Source organism: Dendrobates tinctorius, unplaced genomic scaffold, assembly GCF_039654945.1.
Source record: "Dendrobates tinctorius isolate UK_male_01 unplaced genomic scaffold, ASM3965494v1 ptg000070l, whole genome shotgun sequence".
NCBI lineage: Eukaryota > Metazoa > Chordata > Amphibia > Anura > Dendrobatidae > Dendrobates > Dendrobates tinctorius.
Window position 1 is genome coordinate 26,508,722 of NW_027361738.1, and position 26,785 is coordinate 26,535,506.

At 46.2% G+C, this 26,785-nt stretch overlaps 1 protein-coding gene across 2 annotated transcripts in view; it reads right to left on the bottom strand.

The window, feature by feature from the left end:
- Window positions 1-26,785, bottom strand: part of ACAA1 (acetyl-CoA acyltransferase 1) — a 61,651-nt gene that overhangs the window by 22,062 nt on the left and 12,804 nt on the right. For both annotated transcript variants that reach the window (XM_073581482.1, XM_073581483.1), the window contains exons 4-7: window positions 25,365-25,444; window positions 20,015-20,057; window positions 9,422-9,520; window positions 8,143-8,223 (exon numbers count right to left, since the gene is read on the bottom strand). In XM_073581482.1, the coding sequence (XP_073437583.1) occupies window positions 8,143-8,223; window positions 9,422-9,520; window positions 20,015-20,057; window positions 25,365-25,444 (303 nt within the window). The remainder of the gene's footprint in view (window positions 1-8,142; window positions 8,224-9,421; window positions 9,521-20,014; window positions 20,058-25,364; window positions 25,445-26,785) is intronic.

The window sequence follows — 26,785 nt, forward strand, 5'->3', positions numbered from 1 at the left end:
AGCGTCCGACATGACACCTTTAGGTTTTGCCTGGCTTGCCTTTGATTGCCAGTTCCTGTCCAGCCTCTGTGCCGCACGTGTGTTGTCCCTGCGGGCGGATCGATTACGGTTTTGTGCTGGGCGTGAGACGGACCAGCCCGAAAAATTCCGAAAGGATCGGAAACGAGATTGATTACGCCTTTTAAACGTGCGTTTTGGTCTTAGTTGAGGGAGGGAAGTACTTTTGCCCCCGGTAGCATTGGATATCATTGTATCCAGCTTTTCACCGAAAAGACGGCCACTGAAGTACGGGAGATTTGTTAGGGACTTTGAGGCCGCATCCGCTTTCCATTCTCTTAGCCAGAGAATACGCCGGATTGTAATGGCGTTTGATGCTATTCCCGCTATTCCTCTTGCAGAGTCCAACGCTGCAAGGACCATGTAATCTTCCACCACTGCAATTTGCACCGCCTGGTCCGCCAGCTGAGGATTTGAAGCTTGAAGGCCCTTTTGCAATAGAGCAGCCCAAGCCATGATGGCCTTGGCTGCCCAAACTGAAGCAAATGCGGGAGCCAAAGAGGCACCCGCCGCTTCAAAGATTGAACGAGCCATGCGTTCGACTTGTCTGTCTGCCATGTCCTTGAGGGTTGAACTGTCCGGCAGCGAGAGAAGCGTTTGTGTTGCCAGCCTAGAGACTGGAGGGTCCACTTCAGGCGGATCTGTCCAATCCTTGGTGTCTTTCTGTGGAAAGGGGTATTTTGCTTCCAAATACTTGCGATTGGCGAATTTTTTCTCAGGCTGCGAAAAATGCTTAGAAAGGATTTTTTGAAATTCCGGGTGATTAGGGAAGACCTTCGATGGTTTCTGAACACTTTCAAAGGAAATCTTGTGTTCTGGTGCTTCCGGGGTTGGATCTGAAATGTCCAGCACCCGAAGGATGGAAGAGACGATATCCTCAACTATCGCAGTATTGCTAGGGGGACAAGGGAGCAAAGCATTCTCTGTTTCGTTATCTGAATTGGAGTCACATATGCCCTCTGAGTCTTGCGCATCACTAAGGAGCTCCCTAGCGGGCGAACTAGAGCGGAGGTTTCCCGTGGTCTGGGATCGTTGTGGAGATCCGCATTGTCCTTCTCTATCAGGGGACGGCCTCGGTGACCTGAGGCCACTGTGTCTTTCCCTGGAGGGGGAAGACCTATTGCTATGTGAGGACGCAGCTGAACGCGACCTGTGGGTCCACTTACGTCTCGAACTGTCGGAAGCGCCCTGATCATGAGACCGGACGTCCCTTTGCTGGGTAACGTTCATAGCCGAGACATGACCCTGCAGAGCCTGCAGTAATGTGGAGGTCAGGTTATCTATAGACTGTGTCATAGACTGCGACATCTGAGTCGCCCATTCCGGCGCGGTAGCGGTCGCAGAAGCGTTGGTAGGGACTTCTTGGGGTTCTGATCCTGTTTTTTGGGTACAGTCCCGGCAGTGCGGGTACGTGCTGCCGCTGGGGAGAGTGGCCTTGCAGGCTGTGCAGACTGCATAAAAGCAGTCTTGCCTGGTTCTTTTCCTTGAGCCCGACATAGTACCTAGGCTGATTAGTGGAGGCCCTACAGGGGTATCTACGCAGAGGAAAGGAGGAGAGCGCTATAGGGTATAGCAATTCACAGCTGAGTACCAAGGACCCAGCTGTGATCTTACCCCACCGGTGCTCCCCCTTAGGTCCAGCGCTGATAAATCCCACGTCCTGTGCCCCCCGGAGACTGCTGTTCTGCGTTCTTCCAGGTGCAGCAAGATGGCCACCGGATTCTGAGGTGGAGAGGGAAGGGGGCGGAGAGCTGGAAAAGGGCGCGCTGGGCCATGTAAAAGCGCGCCCCTCCTGCCTCGATCCGCCCCTTCTATGACACTGCAGTGTCATTTTCGTCATCCGGGGGGCGGGAATGGGGCGGCGACTTCGGCTGGGCCGAAGCCGCGGCCTAAATTTGAGGTCTCATGCCCAGCAGGGCTCCAGGACGGCGCGGTCGTCCACGGGGGGGGGGGGGTCGGATTTAAACCAGACCCCCCCAGAATGAAAGGAGGGCTGGCGGTGGGGCCATATATGTGACTGGGGCCCTGTGGAGGGTCCCTTGTGGCGCCAGTGCTGCAGAGACCGGGGCGCAGGGAGCCCGGTCTCTGATAAGTGCCGTGCCTCTCTGCACCTCCCCCGGTCCCAAAAGGAGCCCACGGGTGGACTGGGGTCCCTGGTGCCTGGTACAGGCCCTACCTGCGGTGTCTCAACCTAATACCCCCAGAGGGGGATTAGGGAGGGTGCTGCTGTCACCGTCAGGGGGCTTCATCGTTGCCTCGACCTCGACCCAGAGCCGGACGGAACTGAGGAAGGAGGGGGGTCTCGACCTCGAACCAGTACCCGAGGGACTGGTGAGGGAGCGACATGGGGAATAGCCACCTCGACCTCAACCGGGTACCCCTAATAGGGGACCGAGGAGGGAGCCATGCCGGGAGTCTCGCTGGAGACCCTCTTTTCTTCATCTGTAGTCCTTTGGAAAAAAATCCAGGAAAAAGACGGAGTGTAAAAAAAAAAACTTAGGTGTGCCTCCTGCGACACTAAGCAAAAACTGGAGAAGGCTGACGCCGTCCAGGGGTGTATACTGCAGAGGAGGAGCCAAAGTTAATCTTTTTCAGATTATGCATAGTGTCGCCTCCTAGTGGACAGCAGCATAACACCCACGGTTCTGTGTCCCCCAATAAGGCGACAGAGTAATACAATTTTATTAAAGCATCTAGTAAAATCCAATCAACAGGTATATATGGGAAAGATGTAGAAAAACGCACACATAATGGTGGTACATAAGCACATGCAAAGGGACGTACACATCCAGATTAATATATATTAGCAATATATACAATAATCACACAATTGTGATTTAACCCAAGTGGGGAAGAAAAAACCACTATAGTATATCATCAAAGGGAAAAAAATGGACACACAAGTGCACAGCTGGGATATATACCACAATCATTTCCCTTAGCCATGTCCATAAAGATCCCACCCTGCTAGCTGCAAGTGACCTCCATGTTATTGATCACTACCCCAAGGTTACCAATCAAATGAGGAGTTAAATTACCAGCAAGTCACGGCAGCAGAGGGACAGTGGTTTAACCCGGGTAAGCACGTCAGCCCCGACGCGCGTTTCGATCCTCCTTCATCAGGGGGCATAACTACATTGATGACTGCCTGTCTTTTTATACCGCCTGGTCCCAGACCGCGCGACCGGAAGTAGCGGTCCCAGACCGGAAGTGACGTGCTCCGTTATCAAGACACCAACGACGCCAGCCAGCGTCGGCGTCATGCTGGAGGAGCCGCAAGGAACCACCAACGCATAGAGACGCCGAAAGCAGGCGGGCGCAGGAGGGTGGTGACAAACAGGCGCGTACAGGTCGGGAGAGCTAATCACACAGAAATAAACCAATACAATTAAAAAGTACATCAAGGTGACTAAAGTGTGAAACTGGAAGTATCATAACTAAAGAATTATGTAGAAAATATACATATACAATGAAATATAGATACCGCATATATACACGGAAAAGAAGAAGTTAGAATCCTAGTATTCAGTAACAAGGTAAACATATGTATGGATATCAATCACTTCTTCATCAGCACTTCCAACACTGATCATAGGGCGTAATTCCTCATACGTTGTCAGAAAAGCCGCTGATCCGATACACATCCAGCACACATAGGCCATCATCATGATGATCGTTTTACTAAAACATAAAATCAAAAGTTAAAATATGGACCACACAAAACCTGGACGTTCTCCCTAAATCAGAACAGTGTGATCAAAGGAATGGGGCAAAACTAATATGTTCATTTAATCCAGATGGATGGACAGTGCCAAGTGTCCAAATCCACCTGGATTCTAACTGGGCCAACCTTTTAGACGTGTCTCCACCCCGAATACCAACATTCAACATGTCAATGCCTCTAACCCTGAGAAGACTACCATTGCAGCTATGGAACCTCCTGAAATGACGGGGGATGGTTTTTAGCGATGCGGGGTCCTCAGTGGACACCGCTGCCTCAATCCCCAATACGTGCTCACGTACACGTTTTTTAAGCTGTTTAGTGGTCATGCCCACATATATCAAATTACATGGGCAGACCGCATAGTAAATCACGTTTCAACTCTCACATGTGATATATTTTTTGATTTTATATTCACGTACACCATCTTGGCTCGTGAATACCTCAGTGCGGTCCATATTGGGGCAGGCCACGCAATGTCCACAAGAGGAACTCCCACATCGCCTAGCCATCCGATCCAAAAACGTATCCGGTATCACACCCGTATAGTGACTACTGACTAATGTATCACGTAGGTTCCTAGATCTCCTAGCCGCAATGGCAGCCCTCTCAGGGAGGAACCCAGATAGTACCGGGTCAGCCTTCAAGATATGCCAGGATTTATCCAATATTCGTCTCATATGAGAAAAACGTGAGTGAAAATTGGTAACAAATCTAACTTTATTTGTCTCATCCCTAGACTTCTTACCATACAAGAGCACATCTCTCGATGAATGTCTAGCCCTGTTGAATACTCGTTTAATCCTTCTATTACTATACCCACGTTCAGACAGTCTTACTTTTAGGTCATCACTGTGTCTAAAGAAATCCTCGTCGGTGGAACACAGTCTACGTAATCTCAAGAATTGACCCGTTGGAACAGATTGAATCATGTGGCCAGGATGGGAAGAGGTCGCATGCAATAACGTATTCGTGGAAGTTGGCTTCCTAAATATGTTAGTCTGCATTTCCCCTCTAGCGTCTTTTTTCAAGGTGACGTCCAAAAATTCAATCGTCACAGGATCAAAATTGTACGTAATGAAAATATTCATTCCATTACTGTTAAGTGACCTCATGAAAGCATGGAGATCATCACCTGAACCCTGCCAGATCGTTAGAACGTCGATGTACCGCGTCCAAGAGAGGACTCGGCACATTGGCGACGATCCATCTGGCAGGGAGAGGTCCCTCTCCCACAGCCCCAGGAACAGGTTAGCATACACAGGGGCGAAAGACGCCCCCATAGCTGTCCCCTGGAGCTGTAGGAAGAAGGACCCCTTAAAAATAAAGTTAGATTTGTTACCAATTTTCACTCACATTTTTCTCATATGAGGCGAATATTGGATAAATCCTGGCATAACTTGAAGGCTGACCCGGTACTATCTGGGTTCCTCCCTGAGAGGGCTGCCATTGCGGCTAGGAGATCTAGGAACCTACGTGATACATTAGTCAGTAGTCACTATACGGGTGTGATACCGGATACGTTTTTGGATCGGATGGCTAGGCGATGTGGGAGTTCCTCTTGTGGACATTGCGTGGCCTGCCCCAATATGGACTGCACTGAGATATTCACGAGCCAAGATGGTGTACGCGAATATAAAATCAAAAAATATATCACATGTGAGAGTCGAAACGTGATTTACTATGCGGTCTGCCCATGTAATTTGATATATGTGGGCATGACCACTAGACAGCTTAAAAAACGTGTACGTGAGCACGTATTGGGGATTGAGGCAGCGGTGTCCACTGAGGACCCCGCATCGCTAAAAACCATCCCCCGTCATTTCAGGAGGTTCCATAGCTGCAATGGTAGTCTTCTCAGGGTTAGAGGCATTGACATGTTGAATGTTGGTATTCGGGGGTGGAGACACATCTAAAAGGTTGGCCCAGTTAGAATCCAGGTGGATTTGGACACTTGGCACTGTCCATCCATCTGGATTAAATGAACATATTAGTTTTGCCCCATTCCTTTGATCACACTGTTCTGATTTAGGGAGAACGCCCAGGTTTTGTGTGGTCCATACTTTAACTTTTGATTTTATGTTTTAGTAAAACGATCATCATGATGATGGCCTATGTGTGCTGGATGTGTATCAGATCAGCGGCTTTTCTGACAACGTATGAGGAATTACGCCCTATGATCAGTGTTGGAAGCACTGATGAAGAAGTGATTGATATCCATACATATGTTTACCTTGTTATTGAATACTAGGATTCTCTCAATCCTTCTTCTTTTCCCTGTATATATGCGGTATCTATATTTCTTTGTATATGTATATTTTCTGCATAATTCTTTAGTTATGGTACTTCCAGTTTCACACTTTAGTCACCTTGATGTACTTTTTAATTGTATTGGTTTATTTCTGTGTGATTAGCTCTCCCGACCTGTACGCGCCTGTTTGTCATCACCCTCCTGCGCCCGCCTGCTTTCGGCGTCTCTATGCGTTGGTGGTTCCTTGCGGCTCCTCCTCCAGCATGACGCCGACGCTGGCTGGCGTCGTTGGTGTCTTGACAACGGAGCGCGTCACTTCCGGTCCGGGACCGTTACTTCCGGTCGCGCGGTCAAACGCGCTTTGACCAGGCGGTATAAAAAGACAGGCAGTCATCAATGTAGTTATGCCCCCTGATGGAGGATCGAAACGCGCGTCGGGGATGACGTGCTCACCTGGGTTAAACCACTGTCCCTGCTGCTGCCGCGACTTGCTGGTAATTTAACTGCTCATTTGATTGGTAACCTTGGGGTAGTGATCAATAACATGGAGGTCACTTGCAGCTAGCAGGGTGGGATCTTTATGGACATGGCTAAGGGAAATGATTGTGGTATATATCCCAGCTGTGCACTTGTGTGTCCATTTTTTTTCCCTTTGATATTATATACTATAGTGGTTTTTTCTTCCCCACTTGGGTTAAATCACAATTGTGTGATTATTGTATATATTGCTAATATATATTAATCTGGATGTGTACGTCCCTTTGCATGTGCTTATGTACCACCATTATGTGTGCGTTTTTCTACATCTTTCCCATATATACGTGTCGATTGGATTTTACTAGATGCTTTAATAAAATTGTATTTTTTATATGTTATTTTGGCCTTGTGTTCACCTCTTTTTTGGTATAGTTATGTGTTGTTGGTGATAGGTTGCTTAATCCGCAATAAATTTATGGTAGATGTACTAGCAAAATACCATGTATATGTGTTTGACCTGCTGGTGTCATTTGTTGTCGGTCTGTAGCTTTGTTGTCCCCAATTTCATTTCTGCTCCTTGACATTGATGTAATGGACTACTGTCTTAGAAATTTTAAGGAAGGAGACAACATGACGCTCACTGTATCCCTCTGCTAGTAAAGCCAGAATTGAGCCCTTCTTTTCCTCACTCAAGACTTTTCTGTTAAACTCCTTTGGCATGGTTAAAAGTTATTTTTTCATTCCTATTACTTTTGGGATATTACTAGCACTTGTTTTGCCATCCAGCTTGTCCTACTGTAAGAGGATTGTGAACACCACAGCAGGGTTTTTTATACTTTCCTTCGTTAAATAAGATTTGGTTCAGGTGATCACCTAATCAGAAGCACATTAAGTAGAATGAGGTGTACTCTGGTTGGAATTAAACTGACACTGGAATGGAATGGCTGTCAGACATGGAGAGAAGCTGATTTTTATAAAACTGTGCAGTGGTCTCTTAATTTTTTCCAGAGCTGTATTATTATATATCTAGACTAACCACATATATTTCTAGAAAGTTAAGGCAAACTCTGTCATCTTGAGCAGCATAAATAGAGTCGTCATCTATGTGACTTTGGTCCTATCACTATTACGATGCAATGTGCTATGCGAGCAATCACTGAGCAGGTAACTCTTATTTAAGGGAATCTGTCACCAGGTGTTTGCTATATAATCTGCACAGTGATGTAGGAACAGAGACCCCGATTCCAGAGATATGTCACTTACTGGGCTGTGTTTTGCCATTTCAATACACTCAGTGTTTTATCAGTAAGATATTAGCACTACAGGACAAGCTTCCTAGTGCCTCCCAGTCCAACCCCACCCCAGCACTGCTTAGCAGTTCTCTCTCAATATACAATGTATACAGAAAGATGCCAATCAGTGGTGTTTGGGCGGGGTTATACAGGGCTCAACATTCCAAGCTCTGCAGCAGAGAAAACTGATTCTAGCACAACTGCAGCACCCAGTATACTAAGTGATATATCACAGAAATCGGGTTCTCTCTCCCTACATTATTCTGCTGTCAGATTACATAACAAAAAAAACCCTACTGACTGACTAAATTTTAATGCACTAAAACATGTCCCAGAAGATTTACCTTTTTTGAGATGCCAAAGAAAATTCATCTTGTTTTTGTCTCGTGATCCCAAACCGTTCAGCGACATTCTCTGATGTAATCCTGGATTAAAACATTGATGATCAAAGAATCTGAAGCCAATATTTCTCCATTAATGGAAGCAGACACATATAACAAGAAAGGAGCCCAACTGGCCCTACATAGTATTTAAAGGGTTATTCCCAAAAGTGTGCAAAATAGATCACTCATAGATCGGTCTGAATGGATCATGCTACAACTGTTTTCATTGTCAAAAGAACGGACCGATAAATCCCAGTGCAGTACTTGGCTGTCTGACCGCTAAGATTCCAGCCATTCACAAGACCAGTGCTCGTAAATGCCTCATCTGACTGGAGTGAAGGCCTCTGCTCCCTTTACAGTCTATGGGACAGCAGGAGACAGCCGAGCACAGAACTTGGCCTTCTCTGGCCGTTCTATTGACTATGAAGACAGTGGTGGCATGATCCATTCAGACAGTGCAATTCAGTGGAGTCCTTGTGACCCCGATTGATCAGCAACGTATCACTTATCCACATGATACATGAGAACTTGCAAAATTGGGAATAACTCTTTAATTCTGTCAGGATTTCACATATTTATGACTGTAATTGTAGTGAAATAGAAAGAATCTGGCACTTGAATGTGGGTTATGGTGAAATCAGATGAAAAATGTATTACCGTATTTTGTGGATTATAAGACACACTGGATTATAAAACGCACACCAAATTTTGAGGAGAAAAATAGAAAAAAACCTTTTTAATAAAATGGTGGTGCCTCTTATAATCCATGCGTCTTATTGCTTACCAGGGGTGGTGGCTGCAGTGAAGAAGGGGTCCCAGGGTCGTTGCTGAAGGAAGCAAGAGTGGCACGTTGCGGTGGCCTCCGGGAAAATGGCCGCAGGGGGCGGTGCGTGCTCAGATTGAGATCTTGGCAACGAGATCTCGTCCCAAGATTTCGTTGCCAAGATCTCAATCTGTCTTAGACCTTTTTCAAACATACACACTGATGATCCTGAGAGATAATGTGTGATGTAATTTGTATGGCATCCTTCAGATAGCGAGCTGAAGAGGATTCACGAGGGGCCGGCTAACGAGGCGTGGAGGAGAGCAAGGCAGCACTGTTTATGGATTTGGGTTGGGGCCCTATCTGAGCACCGACAGCTGGAAGGGGTTGTCCACTTCTGGACTCCTCAAAAAACAACAATGCAGTAAATGTCATTGTCTGTATGACTCCAGCACCATTGAAAAAAAAGTGATTTACCCCATAGGGATCAAACAATCCCTGGCTTTACTTTCATCCACAGTACGGGGACTGAGGTCTCCAGGATTTCCAACACTTCTGAGACTCATGGATTCAACCCTGAAACAAGAGGAACAAAGCCAGGTCAGCTTGTAACAATAATCCTGTGAGCAAGCGAATTACTTCATACAAACGCACAGAAAAACCTCACACAATTCTTGTATACACCTTCAAGAATAATGGTCAAACATTTCCATGGACCGGGAATGATTTCACCTTGGTGTCACCTAAAAATCTTATACTTTAAAGGAAACACGCATTGAAAACAACAAGGAAGGAACAATATGAACCAGTTACGACAAAACCAGGGTAAAATGGGCATGAAAATAGAATTAGACTTACCGGTAATTTGGTTTCTAGAAACCTTCCACGACACCATAGGGGGAGGTTGTCTCCACGCCCTAATGGGGGACAGGAAGCACGAGAGGTTAAAAGGTCCCTCCCACCAGTGACTTATAACTGATTACCATAGCACCGGTTACCTTAAGATTCTCAGAATTTGTCCAAGAATGTGGGGGGGAATACTGGTGTCGTGGAAGGTTTCTAGAATCCGAATTACCGGTAAGTCTAATTCTATTTTCTCTAGCAACCTTCCACGACAGCATAGGAGTCATAACAACCTATACTGCACTAGGGGGGGACAACGGCCTGGAGAACTTTTCGGCCAAAGACTAAATCCCTGTTGGACATAAGGTCCAACCTGTAGTGTTTAGAAAAAGTATGTAAGGAGGACCAGGTTGCTGCCTTACAAATCTGCTCTGAAGATGCGCCTGTCCTCTCAGCCCATAAAGTAGAGGTAGATCGTGTTGAATGCACTTTGATCCCTGTAGGGGGAGTGATGTTTTGCGCCAGGTATGCTTCAGAGATAGCCTTTTTAATCCAACTGGCAATGGTGTTTTTTGCCACCTTCTTTCCTCTGTTTGGACCAGAGGTATGGATGAATAGGTTGTGGTCAATTCTATAAGGCTTAGTACACTCTAAGTAGTGGAGAATTATTCGCCTTACGTCCAGCGTATGAAACACCTCTTCTTTAGGGTTTGCCGGGTTTTGACAAAATGAGGGGAGAATTATATTCTGTGATCTATGAAAGTCCGACACAACCTTTGGTAGAAAAGACGGATCAAGGGAGAGAACTATGGAGTGATCTCTGACTGTTAGGTAGGGTTCTCTGATTGAGAGCCTGTAGCTCTCCTATTCGCCTTGCTGAGGTTATTGCTATAACGAAGGCCACCTTACAGGAGAGAAGCTGACAAGTACAGGATGGCAGGGGCTCAAAGAGTGATTGAGTGAGTCCCGTAAGAACCACGTTCAAGTCCCATGGTGGAACCGCAACTAGCTTTTTTGGATGTAGCCTAGTGGCTGATGTAATAAATCTTCTTATCCACCTGTGGTTGGCCAAGTCACAGTCAAACATGGAGCTTAATGCTGATATCTGTATTTTCAGTGTGCTAGGCTTTAGACCTAGCTCAAGCCCCCTCTGTAGGAAATCCAGGATACGGGAAATGTTAGGGTTTCCTGGGTCAGGCAAATCTGGCAGACACCGAGGAAAACTTTTTCCATATTTTGTTATATATAGCAATGGTGACCGGCTTCCGGGATTTCTGGAGGGTGTTTATTACTGCCTCTGATAGACCCTTGGTCCTCAAGATCTGGGTCTCAGTAACCAGGCCGCTAACCTCATTCCCCGGAGGTTTGGGTGATGTAGCGGGCCCTGTAAGAGGTGGTCGTTTTCCAGGGGTAGGAGGACTGGCCCCTCTACCTGTAGCTCTGTAATTAGAGAATACCAGCTCCTTTTTGGCCATAGCAGAGCTATTAGGATGGTCTGAGCTCAATCCTCCCGGATCTTCCTCAGGGTTGCGGCAAGGATTGGAACTGGCGGGAAGGCATATGCCAGACAAAACCTCCATTTGTGGGCGAAGGCATCTACCCCCAGGGATCTGTCCCTGGGGTTCAGGGAAAAATAGTTTCTCACCCGAGCATTTTCTCTTGAGGCCAGTAGATCCACCTCCGGGAGGCCCCACGTGTTGACCAGCTTCTGAAAGATTTTTTCGTTTAGGCTCCACTCGCCAGGCTGGATGCATTTTCGGCTCAGGAAATCTGCCTAAAGATTGGAGGTACCCTTTAGGTGGACTGCTGTTAGAGACCAGAGGTGTCTTTCGGTCCAGCAAAATATTCAGCCCGACAGGCCCTCTAAACTGCTGGATCTTGTACCACCTTGGTGTCTGAGATGGGCCACTGTTGTTACATTGTCCGAGTAGACTCTGATATGATGGCCCTGAACTAGGTGTCTTGCCGCCAGGAGAGCTTCCTCCACAGCCTTCAGTTCCCTGAAGTTTGAGGACTTTGTACTCACTCTCTGGCTCCACAACCCCTGGAATGGTTGTTGGGACACTACGGCTCCCCAGCCTTTTTTGCTGGCATCCGATGTTACCATGGCCAAGGGGATTTGGGACCAGCTGATTCCCCTACACAGATTTTTGTGGTCCATCCACCATGCAAGCGAAGCTTTCACTCTTCCTGGGGTCTGGACTCTTTTGTTCAGGCAGGTGTGATCTCTGTTCCAGTTTCCCAAGATATAGGACTGGAGTATTCTGGAGTGAGCCTACGCCCAAGGTACCGACTGGATGCAGTAGGTCATTGACCCTAGTATGGACATAGCTGACCTGAGGTTTGGGGACCTCTGTTTCCTGAAGCTCGAGATTCTTGAAATTATTGACCTCTGATGTTCCTCCGGGAGTAAGGACATTTGTTTCCATGAATCTAGGAGGACTCCCAAGAATTTTATCTGCTGGGAGGGTTGGATCTGCGACTTTTTTATATTCGGGATCCACCCCAGCGATTGGAGAATACCCAGAGTTTGGGTCACCTGGTTTACCACAGTCTGGTATGAGGCTCCTATTATCAGCAGGTCATCCAGGTAGGGTACAATGCATATACCTTGGCTTCTGATGTGGGACACAGCTTCCGCCATAATTTTGGAAAATACTCGGTGGGCAGAGGATATTCCAAAGGGAAGTACGTTGTACTGATAGTGCCGGATGTCTGGACCCTGACGGATCGCAAACCTTAGGTACTTCCTGTGAGAAGGATGTATAGGAATGTGAAAATAGGCATCCTTCAGATCTATGGTTGCCATGAAGTAAGACGGCCCTATCAGAGGAATGGCGGTCTTTACCGACTCCATCTTGAATCTGCGATATGCGATGTGTCGGTTGAGGCCCTTGAGATTTATTATTTCTCTCCTGTGGGTTTCTTCACTAGGTTCAGCCTGGAATAATGCCCCCTTCCTTGTTCCTCCACAGGGACCTGAGAAATGGCGTTTGATTGTAGAAGGAGCTGGATGCCGGATTTTAGTGCTGTAGTCTCCCGAGGTGGTAGGGAGGTAACTCTTATACCCTGCGGGGGGGGGGGGGGGGGGAGTTCGAATTCTAGTAGTAGGCCCTCTTTGGTCACACTGAGGACCCAGGGGCTGTTGGAAATCAACTGCCAAGAGTGAAAGAACCTCGAAAGCCTTCCCCCCCCACCGGGGTCGAGTCATTGCTTTTCTTGTGGCTGTTGCTGCTGGGGGACCAGGATATTCCTGCCTCTCCCCTTAGCATAACTCCATCTTCCCAACTTTCCCTTCCCTCTCGGCTGGGATGGCTGATTCTGGGGGACTCGAAAAAGCCGCTTTTTTGGAGTCCTCTGCTCAGGAAGTACCTTCTTTTTGTCTGTGGCCTTTTCAAGAATTTCATCTAAGGCCGGGCCGAAGACATGTTCATCCTTGAAGGGCAAAGAGCAGAGCTTCACCTTGGATGTAACATCCCCGCTCCACGTTTTAAGCCAGAGGGCACGTCTGGCAGAATTGGACTGTACCATAGCCCTGGCAGAGGTGCAGATCATCTCCATCGATGCATCCGCCAAGAAGCCTGTAGCTCTTTGAAGTATTGGGAGTTCAGGAGGTCACCTCTTGAGGTACCCCGAGAAATATGACTCTCCAATTCCTCTATCCATTGGAAGAGAGACCTAGACACGCATGTGGACGCAATCCTTGACTTTAAGGAAAAAGCAGAGGTTTCCCAGACTTTCCTTAGGAGGCTTTCTGCTTTACAGTCCATCGGGTCTCTAAGCTAAGGAAGGACCGTTTTCTTCACCACCTGGACATCAACTTTCGGGATGTCCCATTTAAACTTCTCTCCCTCCAGGGGGAATCTATGCCTGAGTTCCGAAGGGGCTGAGTAGCGCTTCTCTGGGTATTCCCATTCCTGGGAGATCATATCTACTATGCTCCTATGTACTGGGAAACCTGTTCGCTTGGGTCCCTCGAATCCCCCGAACATGCGGTCTTGTGCTGACTGAGTAACAGGCTCATCCTCTAGGCCCATGGTGGCCCGTACTGCGCCGACCAGCTCCTCCACATATTCCGTGGAAAGGAGGTATTTCCTAGATTCGGTTGAATTAGAGATTCCCGGATGTTCCGAATTTCAAAGCCTGAATTATATGATTGTCCTGATTCAGACTCTGGAGTCTTCCATCTGAATTGTCCGTTTTTTTGGGGGTGGTGAGCCCACAATCGCAGGGAGTGGAGGTGGTGGAGGGGGGACAGTGAGGCCAGAGAAGTCTGAACCTGGTGAGTAACCAGGCTGCGGATTTCGTCAATTAGTGACGGGTGTTCAGCCCTGACCACCCTGTCTATGCAAGCTTGACACAATTTTTTCGCCCAATTTGAGGGGAGTTTTGCACTGCATAGGGCACATTTGGCCGACTTGCTGGTGGTATTGGTGCTTTTGTGGGCAGACTTTTCTCCCTACATAAAAAAGGGGGAGAAGTATTTTGAGGACCTCTATCCCAAGATCGCACCACTAGGACCCACCCCAGTTACACTTACTGGGACAGCGCTGGGCTCTGCAGACGCAGGGCAGGAAGAACCGTCCATACTGACAGGGGATTTGCCTTACCTGTCGGCGTCTTCCGGTGGGTTAATAAAGGGTTAACCCCGCCCTCAGAGCAGTATTTTCATTTTCCCCCTTCTCCCTGGGTCCCGGGGCAGGCACAGCGAGTGCTGGCGAGCTCTGCACGCTGGCAGCTGAATGGGGGCCGCCATGACAGGAAGTTGTCATACATACCCCGGAAGTGACCGTGTGTGACGTCACTTCCGGGTCACCGCACGGCGTGCAACAGGAGGAGGAGAGACTGGAGAGCTGCGGGAGGCCTCCGGTCAGGGATCACTGGCCTGCTTTACTCCCCATAGGGGAGCACGGGTGGGCCAGGAAGACGGGAGCAGTAAGGAGGAGGGGAGGCAGCGCCGCCAACCACCACTGCCCGGCTTAAGAATTACAGGTACGCTGCAGCAGCCGGCCACACAGCATACCGCACCTCTCCATGCCCCATGGGGGACAGGAAAGACACTGGTGAGAGGGAGGTGGGAGGGACCTTTTAAACTCTCGTGCTCCCTGTCCCCCATTAGGGCGTGGAGACAACCTCCCCCCTATGCTGTCGTGGAAGGTTGCTAGAGAAAGAAGGTAAAACCAGTTCCCTTTGATGCATTTATTAAATGACCAGATGGGGCCCCTTGTCTCCGTGAGGCAGTAACCCCTGTTACAGCTAGGGGGCGCTGTTTTCTCTCCCCAGGATGTACATGGAGGCGTATGAAGGCCATAGGTGTGCATGGCAGTCACGGGCGTAGCTGTGACTGCAATGCAGCCTGATAATAAAAGTGTTAGTCTTGGACATGTTAGTGTCCAAGACAGAGGTACGGAAAACCTGCTCTGGATGATGTGTTTGAAGCAGACTGCGGGACAGTACTTTGTGCAGTCTGATTCATTCCGGACCCAGGTTTTCCATGTGGCTGAAAGCCACAGGTTTCTGTGATAAAAGCCCTGCAGGAAAGGGTTAGTGAGGGCTGAGTAAGTCTGAGGAGTCTCAGGTGTGGCAGGGCCAGAGCGAGATGGTGCTTGTTGCTGTGCAGAGCAGTTAGTGTGCAGAGCACAGGGCAGAGCAGTGCCAATAGGCCTGGCACCCACAGCGTGTTTAACGGCTGCAACCAGATGGATATGGTGCCCGGCTGTGAGTAGACACTGTGATAGAGCGATGCAGGACACCCACGGGAACTAGTCAATGGAGGACTAGCGTGTGTAGTGACTGCAATCTGAAGGATGCCGTGTACTATATAGTGCTATGAACTGGTGTGAAGTGAACACTGATAATATGCACTGAAGTTATATACCGTATATACTCGTGTATAAGCCGAGATTTTCAGCCCATTTTTTTGGGCTGAAAGTCCCCCTCTTGGCTTATACACGAGTCATATACCGGGGGGATCGGCGGGGGAGGGGGAGCGGAGGTGTCAGATCATACTCACCGTTCTCTGCAGCTCCCCTGCTTGTTCCATGTTGTCGGCGCTGCTCTCTTCCTGCTTCAGCTGTCAAATGGTACCCGCTCATTAAATATGCGCATATTTAATGAGCGGGTACCACGTGACCGCTGAACCAGGAAGAGAGCACCAGGAAGAGAGCAGCGCCGACAACATAGAACAAGCAGAGGAGCTGCAGAGACAAGCGCCAGGACCTGGTGAGTATGAAGGGGGGGTTGGGAGGCATATTCACCTGTCCCTGCACTCTGCTGTCTTGCGTCCTCTGCAGTGACATTCAGGTCAGAGAGCGCTATCGCTCTCTGCCTGCACAGTCACTGCAGAGCGCAACGCTGATGAGCAGGGGGTAGCGACTGAGGTGAGTATACAGGTTTTTGGTTTTTTTTGTAAGAGAGGCAGCGGCAGCAGCAACATGATGGGGCCACACACTGTGCAGATAACTGGGGCCACACACTGTGCATCATAACTGGGGCCACTCACTGTGCAGCATCGGCTTATACACGAGTCAATAAGTTTTCCTAGTTTTTTGTGGCAAAATTAGGGAGGTCGGCTTATACTCGGGTCGGCTTATACATTTGTGTGTATTGGAACCTTTTCTGTGTGAAGATAACACATTTAGGCTGTGTGCCCACGTAGCGATTTTTAAGCGTTTTTGCCACGATTTTCGGCGCGAAAACGTTTAAAAATCGTGTACAGAACGCCCCCCATGCATTCCTATGGCATTCCGCACATGCTGTGCTAATGCTGCGCTTTTTTCCGCGGCGGAATCGCATCGCGGAAAAAATCGCAGCATGCTCATTCTTTTGTGCAGAATCGCAAAGAATTGCCGCGATTCCGCACCCATAGGAATGCATGAGAATCGCTTACTTCCCGCATGTGGCTATGCCCACCATGCGGGAAGTTAAGCGTCTCATGTGCGGTTGGTACCCACGGTGTGGAGGAGAGGAGACTGTCCTCCAGGCCCTGGGTACCATACCCCTGTAAAAAAAGAATAAAAAAAATCGGGGTATATTTACCTTCCGATGTCCCGTGCTGCATTCCCGGCCTAAGCGTTCCCAGTAATGCCTTGCAGCAAGGCCCTGTAATGACGTGGTCTCGCAAGATCGCTATAGCAACGCGAGACTACGTCATCACAGGTCTCGCAAGGCATTACTGGGAACGCTGAGGCCCGGGATGGCAGCGCGGGACGCCGGAAGGTAAATATACCCTGATTTTTTTATTTTTTTTAAGCATTTTAACATTCTATCTTTTACTATTGATGCCGCATAGGCAGCCTCAATAGTAAAAACCTGGTCACACTTGTCAAACACTATGTTTGACGAGTGTGACCAACCTGTCAATCACTTTCCAAGCGATGCTTCAAATCGCTTGGAAAGTGCTTGAATATCGCAAGCGAAAATCGCGGCAAAATTGCGATCATAATCGTAGTGAAATCGCGCGGAAAAAAACGCTCGATTTCTGGGAAGGAGTCCGGTTTTTAGTGAGCGTTTTAAAACGCTACGTGGGCACATAGCCTAAATAGACTTTTATGTTTGAACTTTGTGGCTCACTGCCTCATCACTGTGTACGGTGCCACTGCTGCCTTACATATGGTGGAAAGAATGCGGGCAGCGTGAACTGAGGCATACCCAAAGCGTGCTGCATGTCGTATATTAGGCCTGCAATAATGCAGCTTAAGCCGACTGATAAGATGGAGGAACTACAAATTAAAGGGGTTGTCCTGCAATAGCCTACAAGTCTGCAGTCTCTCTATGTGACTGCAGACTTGAGAATCCTCACAGGGTGCACACTGGAGCCACGTGCGCATGACACAAAGTATGATTTGCATATATGTGGTCAGGTGCAGACTAGACGTACACGTCCTAGCTCACTGCGAGTGCACTAAGCGAGGTCGGACACGTCTAGTCAGAATGTGGCCGGAAGTAAGCAAATCGCATAATTACGGTCACATGACTGCTCACAGCATGCAAAACGTCTGACTTTCATCCTCTGATCTGTCATCTATGTTCTGTTGTGATTAAACCATGGCTATAATAGCTTTGCAATCATTGAATTCTTGTTTTCTTAATATGTTGCACAGTGTCCCAACGTTTTGGTAAACTTGAGCTATATATTTTTATACAGAGTTTTTACAGGTGTGCGTGCCATGGAGTTTTTGTAAACTTCAGAAAATACATGGGTAAAAAGACACTATATAAGCTGGAATGATGCTAAAAGGCAGCAAAAGTGCAACTTCCATGTCTTATTATTTCACATATCCAGAACAGTTGTAGGGAACTATAATATTTATCTGTGGTTTACTCCATTTCAATTTTCACCCCCGGACATAGTAACCTTTGGCCGTGACTGTGTATATAAACTGATATTAAAGCCAGAGGGGGAGAAGCCCTTGTGCAAGAAACCAACCAGCGACCTTTGCACGGACACCGAACATTAGTCTCAGGTCAGGGATTCCGCCTTCTGTAGAATTACATAAAGCAAAAAAAAAAATCCGATTAAGGGAAATAGGACAAAGGGCAATGGAGCATCAGACATAACCGTGCACAAGTACGGCGCTACATTTCAGGCCAAAAACACAACCTCTTTTTCTTAAGCATTCGATAATCAGTCACAGAAGCACTATCCCTCTCCCCTTCTTCTGAAAATAATGTCCCCTCTCAGAGAATCTATATGTCTCAGCAGCAATAATCATAGCAGTCCCATAGTAGACACTACAAGTGATGACAGAGGGTCTCCCTCATGACCCCAGCAGGGCCACTATCGCAGGCTTCTCAAAATGCTCAGGTTTTTGGCAATACACTACATATAAGCACCGAGTGTAGTGTACAGTATACTGCTAAAATAATTCTTTCTGGGTCAGTGATAGCGCCCATCCTCACGGCCTCGGAAGCAGCCTAATCAATATATGGCAAAGGGGGGAGATATGTAGTTGGCAGGTTGTCACACCCTGACATAGCAGAAAGTAACCAAATAACGTCTTTACCAAATAAAAGGAGCTGTCCGGTCACTAAATTATAGAAAAACAAATCACTCAGAATACGACAAAATAACAAAATCATCTCACCTTACCAGTCCATCGCCACTCCAACTAAAGAACTACTGATTCTCTGTCGGCCTCCAAACTTCAGCATGAACAGGTGTCTAGCCGTAGAGGTGGCTCCAATTAAGGCCTGATTCACACTTCTGATTTTTACACGTACAAGAAAATGAACCGATTTTGATCAGACTTTGATCAGAGTGAGGTCCAAGTGTCATCTGTTTCTCTCGTAAGTAGAGAAATTAAAAAAAAAAAAAAAAAAAAAAAAACACTTTCCACCTTCTCCATTATGACAGCCTGAAATTTGGACTGCACTTGGATACCGTCTGAGTGTGGTCCGACATTTTCATGGACCCGTTGACTTGCACTGACGATTTTGATCCAACACTCAGGTCATAATCGGCCGTCTCCAATAATTTCTGTGGACCACGCAGTCCGAGAAAAAAGATTGGACATGTGCACAGCCGCATAGAGTACGTGAAAACCATGGATAGCATGGGACATGTGACTGAGCCGTAACACTGCAGCCAGTGATTGATTGCAGTGGTGCAATGCCATCTGGGCTGAACTGGAAATACAGAGACTGGTGGGGACCTCAGTTCGCATTAAAAGGGGAGCAGCAGGATAGGCAAGAAGAACTGAAGAAAACCGATTTCCAAAGGCCACAGTTTGTGGTTGCTGGACCAGAGCACTGCGAGCCTCGTGCTACCTGTGACATCCTCAGCATCTCTCCTGACTAGTAGGCCATCGTTACACGGCCTACTAAATACAAACAGTAGGAGGGCCTGTCGAAGAAGCCTCACAATGCTCTGGTCCGGTGGTCTTGCACTACTGATATGGCCTTTGGAAATGGGTCTTTCTTGTAAATCTTTTTTGTTCAACTCTATCATCAAGGTTTGAAAAAAAAAAATATATATATAAAATCGACGGCTGCATAATTACCGTACACATAAAACTCATACTAGAATTACATTAGGAGCGAAAGATAATTGAAAATATAAAGATCACATTACATGCAGTCAAAAATAACCAAATTCTGAATTTCCCACAACGTGAAGAATATTTGCTTATAATAAATAAGATCATATAATACAGCACATCAGTAAGGCCTCCATGGTCCGGCCGGATGATAACATCTACAATCACCAGATTACTGAGATCCTCTTACCCACATGCCAATCCAATATCATAGGAGCCATTCCTGATGCCACCTGGAACAACAGATACATTGGTCACGCGCCCATTCAGCTTTTATCTGTAAGCTCAACACAAACGTCCATAAAGTTTTTTGATTTGTAGTGTTTTTATATTGGCGTCTCCAGGTGTTACAATGCTAATATTACTATTATAAAACATGGCAGATATACTACTGTTCAGATGTCATATAGTGTTTTATTGTAGCGCAGACTGTAGTCCCACAGATTTCTAAAGGAAACTACAAGAAATGATGGAAGATTCCTCTTGATGTTTCCTGACAATGGTTGGTTACTTCCCATGCAGCAATGACATCACGCACCAGAAAAAAAAAAAAAAAATATAATAATAATTAATTATACATATACGCACTTGTTATTACACATAAGTTAAGTGATAAGGAAGGGGTTTATGACTTATGATGTAAACGTACATCATAGCGATCCTGCAGGTACAGGAAGAGTGCCCGAGTAACCACAGCCGGGAGTTTGGCGTAACTGGTTACCGCGTTAAGCTCCGGCTGTCACAGGTACAGGCCAAATAACCCCCTAAATGCCGCAATCAATAATGATCGCAACATTTAGGAGGCTCCCAATCGGCACCCCCACAACGTCATCGTGAAGGGCTCATTCGTTGCCAACCAGATGGCCTCCGGGTCTGCCAGCTATGGTGGCCTTGTTGGACCATGCCCGGACCATGATCTAAGAGGCTTCTGTCAGTGCAACACTGATAGGTGTAACGTATTACAATGCATTATACCAGCGATCAGAGTAATGAAAGTATTAACCATGTTCAAAAATATTTAAATCAAATCAGAAAAGGAAAAAAAAAATAAAATTATACCAATAAATACTTCTATTTAATGTAAAAATAAAGAAAGTACACATTTGGTATTGACGCGTCCATAACGACCTGAACTATAAAATGGTCACTGGTTAACCCCCTTCAGGGAACACTGTAAAAAAAAAAAAAAAAAAAAAATGGGTATGTGCACACGTTGTGGATTGTGCTGCAGATTTTGCTAAATCTGCAGGTAACATGACCTGTGTTTTACCTGCGGATTTAGTGCAGATTTCCTGCAGATTTAGTGCGGATTTCCATGCGTTTTTACACTTGCGGATTTCTATAATGGAGCAGGTGTAAAGCCGCTGCGGATTCCGCACAAAGAATTGACATGCTGCGGATTCAAATCCGCAGCAAATCTGCGCGGAAAAATCTGCAACATGTGCACAGCGTTTTTGGATTTACATAGAATAAAATGGTACTGTGCACCGCAGGAGAATCTGCTGCGGATCCGTAGGGCCAAATCCGCTGCAGATCCGCAGCAGAATCCGCAACTTGTGCACACACCCTTAGAGATTTAGATGGAAACCCCAAAGTAAGTGCTCAGTGTAGAGCGCCAGATAACTGTGATCCCAAACATTATGTAAAATGTTCCCAATAAAAGCTTCAACTCAATCCACAAAAAAAGCAAGCCCTCACTCAGGTCCGTCATCTGTTAATGGAAATATAGGGGGCTTCCACGTTACTGGAAGTACAATGGCTCTGGAAAACCAAAATGGCTCCTCACCCCCCAAAAGAAATCCAGCAAATTCTGCACTCCCAAATCCCAATGCCCCCTCCCTTCTGAGCCCCACAGTGTACCTAAACTGCAGTTAGCATCCACATTTGGCATTTCTGTCGCGATAAGAGCCCCCCTAATTTATGGGGTCCATATCGCCAGAAGAACGAGCTGGGTATAATGTATGGACACTACAATGTACTGGGCACTACACTGGCAGATTTGCCTTTTTTCGACTCAGCAACACCCATGGAGTCAAAATTGCCACTACACCTGTAGATAAATTCCCAAATGGGTGTAATTTCCAAAGTGTTGTCACTTGAGGGGGGTGGGGGGTGGATTCTGCTATTCTGGCACTTATGGGCTCTATATATGGAGTCCGCAAACTTTTCTAGGAAGATTTGCGCCCCAGGAGGCAAATAGCGTTCCGTCCCTCCCGAGTCTCTCCGTATGGCTTAGGCTAGTTTCACACTAGCGGTTTTTGCCAGCAGCGCACGCCGCCGCTAAGCCCCGACCCCTGCCCGCCCCCTCCAGTCATCTCTGCCTAGTATCGCACACGGCTGCATGCGATCTGCACACCCTATCTTTAGCATAGGGTGCGCAGACCGTGCGCTAGTAGAATTTAGCGTGCGCTGCGCCCTTTTGACGGTGCTCCGAGCGCGCCAAAATACAACATGGTGCGTTTGGCGCGCACCGTCAAAAGGGCGCAGCGCACGCTAAATTCTACTAGCGCACCCTATGCTAAAGATAGGGTGTGCAGATCGCATGCAGCCATGTGCGATACCAGGCGGAGATGAACGAAGGGGGCGGGCAGGGGGCGGGGCTTAGCGGTGGCATGCGCTGCTGGCAAAAAACGCTAGTGTGAAACTAGCCTAAGTAGCATTGTACAGCCACATATGGGATATTGCCACGTTCAGCAGAAATTGTGCTGCAAGTTATGGTGACATTTTTAACCACTTGTGTGAAAATGTAAAATCTGGGGATAACACAAAATTTTGTTAGTAAAAATGTCTATTTTTTCTTCATGACCCATTAGTATAGAATTCTGTGAAACACCCGTGGTGTCAGTATGATCACTACACCCCTAGATGAATTTATTGAGAGGTGTTGTGTGTAAAATGGGGTAACTTATGGGGGTTTTCTGCTGTTCTGGCACCTCAGGGGCTCTCCTAGTTGGTCATGGCACCTGCAAACCATAACAGTAAAATCTGCATTATAATATGATGCTCCTTCCCTTCTGTGCCTGAAAAGTAATTCCCCATTACATGTAGGGTATTAGCACACTCAGGAGAAATTACGCAACAAAGTTCCATTGAATATAAGGAGGGGTGGGGGAATCCTGATATCCACTGTCGGGTCCCGGTATTGCTCCTGCCCTCACAAGGGCAGTCCCCAAGTAAAGCTATTAAGATGTACCCTCCAGCTTATGTTAGGTCTCCCTACGAATGTGACATGGTATCGGCATTCTATTCCAGCCAAAATGGCGCTCCTTCCCTTCCAAGCCCTGCTGTGCGCCCAAAAAGTAGTTTTACGCCACATATTGGGTACCAGCGCACTCAGGTGAAATTGCAAAAATTATATGGCCCATTTCCTCCCGTTAACCTTGTGAAAATAAAAAAATTGGGGCAAAAACAACATTTTTGTGGAAAAAATGTATTGTTTTATTTTCATGTCTCAATGTTATAAAATTCTGTGAGGCACCTGGAGTTTAAGGTGCTCACCACACCACTAGATAAATTCCTTGAGGGGTGTAGTTTCCAAAATGGGGTCTATTGTGGAGGACTTCCACTGCTTAGGCACATCAGGGGCTCTGCAAACGCAACATGGAATCCGCTACCTATTCCAGCCAATTTTGTGCTTCAAAAGTCAAATGGCGCTTCTTCCCTTCCGATCCCTGCCGTGCACCCAAAGACTGGTTTTCCCCCACATACGGGGTATCGGCACACTCAGGAGAAATTGTGCAACAAACGGCATGGTACATTTTCTCCTGTTACCCTTATTAAAATGCAAAATTTGGGAGTTAAAGCAACAAAAACGATAAATTTTAACCCTTCTATCTTCCTAACAAAAACAAACTAAGTTTCAAAAAATGATGCTGATGTAAAATAGACATGCGGGAAATGTTATTACCGTAACTAGTCTGGGTGATATAACCATCTGGTTAAATACACATTAAATGTTTGAAAATTGCAAAATTTTCAACATTTTTGCTTAAATTCCGACATTTCCACTTAAAAAACATCGACCTAAATTTACCACAATCGTGAAGTACAGTGTGTCATGAAAAAGCACTCTCCGAATCTCTGGGATATTGTTGAAGCGTTCCAGAGTTATTACCACATAAAGTGACACTGGTCAGAATTGTAAAAATTTGTCCCAGTCATGAAGGTGAAAAACAGGCATAATTTTCTCTTTGTGGGAAATGGCTGTAGGCTTCATTCACACGCAGTGGGTTTTTTTTTTTTAGACAAAAATGCTGCCTTTTTCTGCGTGTAGGATTTTTGCAATAATTTGTGTTTGTGTTTTTGTTTGGCTGGAAGTCAATAGGAAATTATTAAACACAGTTCACACACACATATTTAGGTGCCTTTTTCTTTCTTTGACAGCAGTAGTTTTTTTTCTAAACAAGGCATTTTTCTCCTAATTGGTGTTTTTCTCATCACATGTTTAGAGTAATCTCATGACTTACAAAAAAAAAAAAATGTGCTGAAAGAGCACATATATACTAAAACACAGCGGTCCCGATTCTTCAAGGCCGCAGTTGTTTACGCCGGTCTCGATTAGGAGATGGGCTGTAGTGAGACGCTCCCGATTCATAAAGAAGCATAAGCCTCTACATGAGCGAGGAGCATCGGACGAGCGGCTCGCACCTCTGTGTGCGCCTCACCCCAGATCCTACTATAGTCTGTGCTGGAGTAAGATTTGTGGAGTAGAAAACGCTGACGCTCTTCATGACTTGATGAGCAGCGGTCTCCTTGCCCCTTTTCCGCCTCAGTCTGTCCACTTTTTCGGAGCTGGGTGAAAATGGCGAGAAAATGCCAAAGTAGTCGCAAACTTTTAACAAAGCCTCAAGTTGCTCCAAAATTATGCAACTTTTCAAAGCTATTCTGTATTTGGCCATAAAAGCCTTGATGAATCGAGCCCAATATTTTGCTGGATATAAAAGAAAAAAAATAAGTAAATAAAAGCTGGAAAATTCCATCAAAAACACATTTATAAAAGCGAGGTTTTTAACTATTTAAAAAAAATGCTAGCAGTGGGAAGTTAGGCTCAAAGACATCAGATTTTTCACATATGTAAAAAAAAAAAAAAAAAAAAACGGTCAGTGTTTTTCATCCAAGTGTCATCAGTATATGGTCCGTGTGTCCAGATTTACCAGAGATTTTCATGTATGAAGATATGGATAAATAAATGACAAAGCTGCTATCCATTACAACAGCAATCATATACAGCACACAGACTGCACTCTGATGGCATCAGTGTGCTGTCACCAACCCATAAACTTGTATTGGGAATTTGATCTGTAACATGGAGAAAAAATTAATTTTTCCGGTCTGCAAAAAAAACATAACATGGATATGTATACAGCCCCACAGATTATATTAGGTATTTGTTCTATCCCTTAAACACAAGGAAACAACACATCCTTGAAAGAGGAAAGTCTGTATGAGGCCTAAAACGCAGAAACAAAATAAGCACAAAAATGCACAAATCAAAAATGCTGTAAAGAAATATCCAGCAATGTCCTGAAGACAGAACTCACCAGCTATGTTGATGATTGCCTGCAGACCAGAGGAGCACTGCCTGTTCACACTACATAAAGGAACAGTCTCTGGGATCCCACTAAAATGGAGCGGAACAAGAGAAAGATCAAGACAAGTTTTAAAGAATTGATGCATGTAAAGGTGTACAGAAAATTAGAAAAGCATTATCAAAGGCAAGCATGGCATATCTACATCTATACCATAAATGTTTAATTGGTGCAGGTCCCCCGTGCCACAAGATGACCATGCTGCAGAGCGTGCTGAACATGTGCTGTTCTGGAAACATCACACTTAAATGGAGTCTGCCACTTATGGCCGCCTCTCCATACAATCTGTGTTCACCTCTTTTGGTAAATATGCCCTAAATGTCCAAAATATATAACAAAAAAATAACTGACCAGCACCTCCGAACAGAATGAAGCAAGTGTGAACAGGCGCAAGCTGCTGTGACTGCATAATATACCGACAAAAGAATGCAGCAGCCTCTATAAGCGCTAAGATGTATGCAAACATTAAACTTGTAGGCTTACAGGGAGAAAGAGGCATGTTTAATATATATTAGGTTACGTTCCCATCAAAGAAAGGTCACCTTGTCATGGCTGGTGGGTGCTCAATTCAGGCCTGTGGTTTCCGTGCCAATTTGGTGCAGTCGGAGTCGATATAACATGGTCCGACTCTGACTGCTAAAATATATAATACATTGGGTTCCGTAGTACAATGCAGGATGTGCTGTAAATGTTTTCATAAGAATTTGGGAAAGTTATGAAATGTCTGTTCCTGATCTAAGGATCTCGGCTTTTCGTTGATTCTGCTCATGCTCAGTAGTGACCAGTGCAGTGGAGCTGGAGTCAGGGAAATTGAGTCATCGGAGTCGGAATCCTCAAGTTGAAGACTCTGAGCCGTTTTCAGCTGTCAATATAGAAGCATTTCGATTCCACCATTTCTGCGTTATACACTGTGTGCACAATTATTGGGCAATTTGTATTTTTGTGATTGAAATAAAGTGCAGTCGGTCAATACAAAAAGCTTAATAAACCTGAAACCTAAAGTAAATGTGAAGTTTTATCAGTGACCAATATACCCCCTACTTTCAATAAAAGTCATAAACCATCCATCCATGGAAAACCTACAAGAAGCACGCCCCGGCTTACACAAAATGCAAAAATACAAAGAAAAACACAAAAATTGAGCTTGGTTTAAGTTGGTATATATGCCGCACATAAACACATGTTCATATTGGCCATAAAACATAGAAAAGCTACAAGAAGAAAAATCAACATAAACCCTGTATGCCAACTTAAACTAAGCGCAATTGTTTGTGTTTTTTCTTTGCATGTTTGCATTTTGTGCAAGCCGGAGTGTGGCCTCCCTTCCTTGAGCTGGAAATGACATTTATGCTTCCCTAGGCCGGGGTCACACT